The 7,360-nt window shown below is 47.9% G+C and overlaps 1 protein-coding gene across 1 annotated transcript; it reads left to right on the top strand.

Annotated features, from left to right (window-relative positions):
* Positions 1-1,631: 1,631 nt before the first annotated feature.
* On the top strand, positions 1,632-2,935 carry LOC123044628 (protein TsetseEP). The gene has a single exon (XM_044467431.1). The coding sequence runs from the start codon at positions 1,695-1,697 to the stop codon at positions 2,640-2,642; it is 948 nt and encodes a 315-aa protein (XP_044323366.1). The 5' UTR covers positions 1,632-1,694; the 3' UTR covers positions 2,643-2,935.
* The last annotated feature ends 4,425 nt before the right edge of the window (positions 2,936-7,360 follow it).

Below are 7,360 nucleotides of genomic sequence, written 5' to 3'. Positions count from 1 at the left end.
TTCTGGTTGTGCGCCGAGATGGCGATCTCGGGAACAATGCGAGTGGCAGGTCTATGAGGTGGGGCTCTGGCTCAACATTGGTTGGGTGGCATTTTTGTTCCGCTTGGGTGGTAGGGATGTCGGCTCAGTCGATGCGTCCCAGAAGGGGCGGTCTGACTTTATGTCAGGGCGGCGGCCCCGGATGTGGTGCGACGTTCGTGGTCTGCGAGCGGTTGGCCTGAGCAGCGTGGGCTGTGGGCAGCTGGGTTGTGCGGTGTTGCTGCTCAAGGGAGTGGTGGTATGTCGGGGCGGCGGCCCCGAGAGAATCATTGTGGCGATCGGGCTTCTGTGGCAACGATGGTAGTGGGAGCGATGTCGGCGACGCGGCAATGGTTGCGGTAGTCGGCTCTTCTTCGGCGTGTTCGTGGTTTTTGCCTCGGTTTGTCTGTTGCTGTGGAGTTGAAGCTGCGGCGGCAGGGTCCTATGGTGTACGATGACCGGCTGCAGGTGGTCCATTCGGCGATCTTCCGTGGCGCCAGTCGTGACTGGTTTTGTTCTTCCGAGCTCTCCGTCAGAGTCAGAGCTGCATTGTCTGGTAGCAGGTCGGCATGTCGTCGATTAGGGTGGGCTTTGCCTCTGTGTGTTTCAGTTTTTGGGTGTGGGTTTGGCCCTTGTTGTTTTGGTTTTTGCCCGGTTTTTTGTAATTAACTGGGCAATTCTTTCTGCTTAATTAATATATGAGGCAATCTTTGCCTCCGTTTTGAAAAAAAAATCACGAAACATGAAAATGAGAAAGCAAAAGAACAGATGCAATCTGAGTAGGTGCCCTTAAGGGAGCACACAAATTGGTGAGACGGTGGCCCATTGTGCGGCACTGGACAATTAGCAACTAAAAAAAAAAGAAGAAGATGCAATGTGAGTAGAGACTGAGTGAAGATGCATGCGCTACTCGATGGATTTCCATTTTATTTGTGATGTAAAAAATTGGGAATTAGCTTTTCCGCTAGGTAAACTACTCTTTCAGAGCTAGTGAATAATTAGCTGGCGAGTGTATCAGAAATATCATCTGGGAGTGTATCAAAAAGAACAAGCATGAAACCTCGTTCGAGGATCCGAGGCGGCCAATTGTGCTGGCCCGATCGATCGACGGATGGAGCTAGCTAACTGGAACTAGCAGTAAAATAACGCATTGTTGTAAGAAAAATGATAAAAAAGGATAGCACTCAGCAGGGACCGTGTAACTTTATGCCTGCCCGCGCACATACGTACATACGTGTCCAGCGACATCATTTGGCATCTCCTTTGGAGATACGATAGATGTTGCAACGCGGGTAGGCACTCAGTATTTTGGACACTAATGTCAAGAGGTAAAAGATGATATGTATGATTACATACAATGCATGCATTTTTTGTGCCAAAGTTAGGCCCGATAAGTGATCATCACTTTCACTTCATTTTATAACCGTCGAGAGTTGAAAAGGAAAACAACAGTGGCGACGTGTCGGAAGCTGCATGGCACATCATGGCTCACATGGGTGTACCCATGACCCATGCTACAAGATCGATACGGAGGGACACACGTCTGGTGTTGCTTGGCTGGGCGCTCCTATAAATCTCCTACAAACTCCCATGTCATTTGCACAGCACAAACAGACCTCACGTAGAGTGACCCAACAAGTGATACATAGACTGAGCACCAAGAAGACCTCGCAACGATGAGGTCTCTCGGCCGCACTTCGTTGTGCTTTCACCTGGCCCTGCTTCTCCTCCTTGCCGTGGTCAGGGCAGATGATCCTAGCCTCGCCGATGGAGGGAGGCTCATTGACCCCAAGCCTTCCCCAAAACCCATTCCAAAACTGATGCCTCAACCCAACCCTAAAATGCCGCACCCGAACCCAAACCCAAACCCAAACCCAAAGCCCACGACTCCTGCAATGCCGGAACCCAACCCAATACCGGACCCAGATGCCAAGCCACAACCAAAACCAATGCCTCAGCCTGACCCGAAGCCAACTCCTGAAAAGCCAAAGGCTGAACCTCAGCCAGGCTCATTGCCGGTGTATTCACTAGACGACATTGGTTCCGACAGGACGAACCCAAAGCCTGACCCACACCCTAACCCTAAGGCAAACCCAAGAAAGCCGGACCCAGACGCCAAGCCACAACCAAAGCCAATGCCCCAGCCGAACCCAAAGCCAAATCCGGAAAAGCCAAAGCCTAAACCTCAGTCAGGGTCATTGCCGGTGTATTCACTAGACGGTGTTTCCGACAGGACGAACCCAAAGCCCAACCCGCAACCTAACCCTAGGACAAACCCAGCAAAGCCGGACCCAGAAGTCAAGCCACAACCACAGCCAAAGCCCCAGCCAAACCCAAAACCAACTCCAGCAAAGCCGGACCCAGAAATCAAGCCACAACCACAGCCAAACCCAAAACCCACTCCTGCAAAGACGGAGCCTGAACCACGGCCAGGACCATCCAAGTCGACGCCATTGGACTCACTGTCAGTTCGTTTCGACAAGGTGAACCCAAAGCCTGATCCACACCCGACCCCCAAGCCAACACCAAAGCCGCAGCCAAACCCCAACCCCCACCCGGGACCGTCCAAGCCTAAGCCGCCGGTGTACGCACGTCGCGTTGGCTCCGACAAGCCCCTCAACTAAGCGAGCAAGGTGGCTCGTGCAGCATGGATTGGATGATCAAGCAATATGTCACGTATAAGAACAAGCTTAATTAAGGTATCCATCCATGGAATAATCAGCAGTGTGGCTGTCAGTCCTATGAGTTGTAAAATGGTACTGCCTATGTATGCTTCGCGTGTTGCATGCGTACCTGTGTACGTAGGCGATCTGAGTGTGCTTGAATATGAGTGTTTATGATTCCTAATCATGTGTGTACGACCAGCTTTGTGTATCCATGATCAATAATGACATCAATCTACACATGTATGTGCCAATGTGTTGTGCTACTCTTGCGAGAGTCCGAAGAGTCGTCACAGAAAACAGTTTCTTTTAGAGAAGAGTCATCACTGAGATGCAAGTGTTGTTCCGCCCCTCCGTGCACTCGCCCAGCCCAATCATGCAAGATATACTAGCCAAACTTTTATTATTCAATATATTTTCTTGAAGCTAACTTTAATTATTCAATTAAAGATCATAATATCAACACATATACTTTTTGGCCCTTGTTGTGTTTCGACCAACATATCAAATACACATATTTATTGATGGAAGAGTAAGATGAGGAGTGTAGGTTGATTAAAAAATATAGGAGGATAATTTTGCAAATGTGCCAACAATCCATCTTGTAGCCGGACACAGCCCCCAGATTTCCCTAATGCACTGGATATGTTCTCTTGTATGGCAATATTCCCCATCCTTAATAAGACCATCATTTGAGGTGCCTAACATGATTGTGGTCTATCTGATATAACCCATGTGATGAATCTTGTTGCCACCTGTGATCCAGAAACTCACTTTCATATTGTTGCCAATAGTGATGACAGTGGTAGCCCTGAAGAGGTCGATATCTCTATAATTCTAGATGATACATCGCACATTGTTGCGAGACTGTTTTACAATAAATTTCAATGAGATATGGTTGCATGGACCATGAATATTTTGAGTAATGATATAAAAATGAAAATGAAAATACATATTTTTTTTACTATGTTTAATTGTTGCATAGTTGCAAAATATTTAAATATAAAACATAATAGAACAAAAATTCCCATGCATATTTGCATGTTGAGGTGTATCCTTTTCTATGCATGGTTGCATGTTTAAGTGGGTCTTCTCCCACATTCACGACCTTCTATAAATATTTTTTGAATTAAAATGTTAAAATTAAAAGAAAAGAAAAGAGAGGAAAAATCAAAACGAACGAGAAAGAAAACTAATAAAACTAATAAAAACATAGAAAACAAAAATAAAAAACCAGATGATACCTTCTCAAAACTAGAAAAAAACAGCCAACCCACTGACACACATCTTTATAGATGGGTTTCATAACATCCCAGAGCCACCAATGCACCACATGGAGATGCTATTGGACTGGCATCCCTTCCACGCCAGAGACGAGATCATGTGGCACCACTGGAACCTCGCGGACACGTCGTACTCGCCTTTGAGAGCCATGGCCATGACACCATGCACACAACGTTCACCCGACCTTGGACAACCTCACCAGAACTCGTCGGGCCTGGCTACAGACACGGTATGCATAGCGGTTATCGAGGATGCTCAAGGAAAGGCGCGACTGAGATGGCTTTCCTTTTGGTTTGATATCTGAACCAACTGCATATCAATTCCCGGATTATCTTGCATTTACATCAGTTGTGGAATTGTGACAGGCTTAACCGGTCTGTCGCACTGCCCCACGCAAATCATAACGGACTGTGACGAATAGCCAAAGTGGCATTGGCCGCAACATGTGCGCCTGCAAATTCTTGTGGCGGGCGTTCGTTATCCACCCCGTTTGTATCCTGAGCTATAATCCTTGGCATTGTTTTTGTTTTCCCGAATATATAATTCTAAGCATTTTTTTCATTGTTTTTGAATTCTAGGCATTTTAATAACAATCCTTGCAATTCCTACTTAAACCACCAGAGTGCATCAGCCAAGCTAGCAAGCATAGCGTAACCCAACGTTAGCTTCGCCCCCAGGCCACGCACATTCCAGTGCAAACAACTACAAAATAATGAATTTGGGAAACAAGGTTTTATTTGGACAATTACATTTCCACCCCTACCTCGAACCCACTACCCAAATTTACCCCTAATTTTTAGACCTACTCAGTTTTGCCCCTATACCATTATGTGGTGTTATAGAATTTACCCTGAGTGGTCTTTCCTTCGGGTCTTCTCTACTTTCTAAGAGCATGTCCAGCCGGACTCAGCAAATCAGGCTCCCTATACGTCCGCGGACGCGCCCGGGCACGCCCGCGGACACTGACCGGGCACTCACTATATCCGCGCCTCCACACCCACGTATCTTATATTCCGTCTCCTATATTCATACTAAACCATGCAACGTTGCTAAAAACTATGTAGATCATGAGCGGACATACAAATGCACAATCGGTTTCAAAGCCGGATCATCGAAAGATAGCCAAAGTTCACATAATACAAATAATATGACGGACAAATTCAAACTACAACTAAAAACTTGAAATAAAGACGGATCTTCACCACTTCCTCGCCGGCCCTTTGCTCTTCCGGTTGCCGGCGCAGCTGTAGGAGTCCGCGATAGGAGGTGGGTCCACGTCGGAGCCGTTTAGCCCATTGGAGGAGGAGGAAACGGAGATGACGATGTAGCCTTGCAAGCGCCAGACAACGTGGTCTTGCTTGTGCTTGAGCTTGGCCACCCTCACGGCCTCCCTCGCCGCCTCCCGCTCGGGTTGCTCAATGTCAAGCCGGAGCTGCTTGGCGTTAAGCCTTCGGAGCCGTCGGGCCTTTGTATCCGCCTCAGTCAGTGACCGACGGCACACCCACTCGAAGAGAAGGTCCTCCTCGTCGGGCACCCGACGGCGGTGGGCGGACTTAGCAAACCCGTTGGACCGCCCACTATGTCACGCCCAATATGCGACCCTATCCAAAAGGAACTCGACGGTCCCACTAAGGATAGACCCGCACATTGAAACACTTTGCAAGGTGGATATCATTACATCAACATTACATAATAGATGGGGATACATACAAGAGGCATACAATGCCACACGAATACAACATCATCATACAAGAGATCAACATCCGACTACGGATGAATCATAAACAGAAACTCAAACAATATCCACCCTGCTAGCCCAGGCTGCCGACCTGGAACCTATCCCCTGATCGAAGAAGAAGCAGAAGAAGAACTCAACACAAGCAAGCATCGCTCTCGCGTCATGATCATCGCATAACCTGTACCTGCAACTATTGTTGTAGTAATCTGTGAGCCACGAGGACTCAGCAATCCCATTACCATGGGTATCAAGACTAGCAAAGCTTAATGGGAAAGGAAGGGGTAAAGTGATGAGGTTGCAGCAGCGACTAAGCATGATATGGAGGCTAACATACGCAAGTGAGAGCGAGAAGAGAACCAAAGGAACGGTCGTGAAGCTAGCAATGATCAAGAGGTGATCCTGAACACCTACTTACGTCAAACATAACACAGAGACCGTGTTCACTTCCCGGACTCCGCCGAGAAGAGACCATCACGGCTACACACGCGGTTGATGCATTTTAATTCGGATCTGGTGTCAAGTTATCTCCAACCGGACATTAACAAATTCCCATCTGCCACATAACCGCGGGCACGGCTCTCGAAAGTTTATACCCTGCAGGGGTGTCCCAACTTAGCCCATGACAAGCTCTCGCGATCAACGAAGGAATAGACCTTCTCCCAGGAAGACCCGATCAGTCTCGGAATCCCGGTTTACAAGACATTTCGACAATGGTAAAACAAGACCAGCAAGACCGCCCGATGCGCCGACAATCCCGATAGGAGCTGCACATATCTCGTTCTCAGGGCAACACCGGATGAGACAGGCTACGAGTAAAACCAGACTTCGAGTTTCCCCGAGGTGGCCCCGTAGGCGGCTCGGTTCGGACCAACACTTAGACAAGCACTGGCCCGGGGGGTCTAAAATAAAGATGACCCTCGGGTTGGCCGACCCAAGGGAAAGGGATAGGTGGTGGTGAGGCAAATGGTAAAACCAAGGTTGGGCCTTGCTGGACAAGTTTTATTCAAAGCGAACTGTCAGGGGGGTCCCATAAATCACCCGACCGCGTAAGGAACCTAAAATCCGGGAACATAACACCGTTATGACGGAAACTAGGGCGGCAAGAGTGGAACAAAACACCGGGCATAAGGCCGAGCCTTCCACCCTTTACCAAATATATAGATGCATTAATAATATAAGAGATATTGTGATATCCCAACATAACCCTGTCTACCATGGAGAAATCTTCAACTTCACCTGCAGCTAGCAACGCTATAAGAGGGGCTAAGCAAAGCGGTAACATAGCCAAACAATGGTTTGCTAGGAATGGTGTCAAAGGTTAGAGGTTCATGGCAATTTGGGAGGCTTGATGAGCAAAAGATAGGTAACGCAGCATAGCGATAGAACGAAGCAACTAGCATAGCAATGATAGTAGTGAGATCCAGGGTAGCGGTCATCTTGCCTGAAATCCCGCAAGGAAGAAGAACGAGTCCATGAAGAAGACGAACGGATGAAGCCGAACCAACCGTAGACGAACGAATCCTCACGATCGCAATGAAACAGGAACTAACAAGAAGAAGCACACAACATAGGTAAACACACCACACATGAACAAGGCATGATGCACAACAAACATGATGCATGAAAAGGCTACATGAAGCTACTCATGGCAAGAGAT

The sequence above is a fragment of the Triticum aestivum genome, chromosome 2B, assembly GCF_018294505.1.
Source record: "Triticum aestivum cultivar Chinese Spring chromosome 2B, IWGSC CS RefSeq v2.1, whole genome shotgun sequence".
Taxonomy (NCBI): Eukaryota; Viridiplantae; Streptophyta; class Magnoliopsida; order Poales; family Poaceae; genus Triticum; species Triticum aestivum.
This window is presented reverse-complemented; position numbering and strand designations above follow the sequence as displayed.

Excerpts from the sequence above, each read along its gene's own strand:
- LOC123044628 (XM_044467431.1), top strand. The coding sequence starts at position 1,695 with ATGAGGTCTCTCGGCCGCACTTCGTTGTGCTTTCACCTGGCCCTGCTT.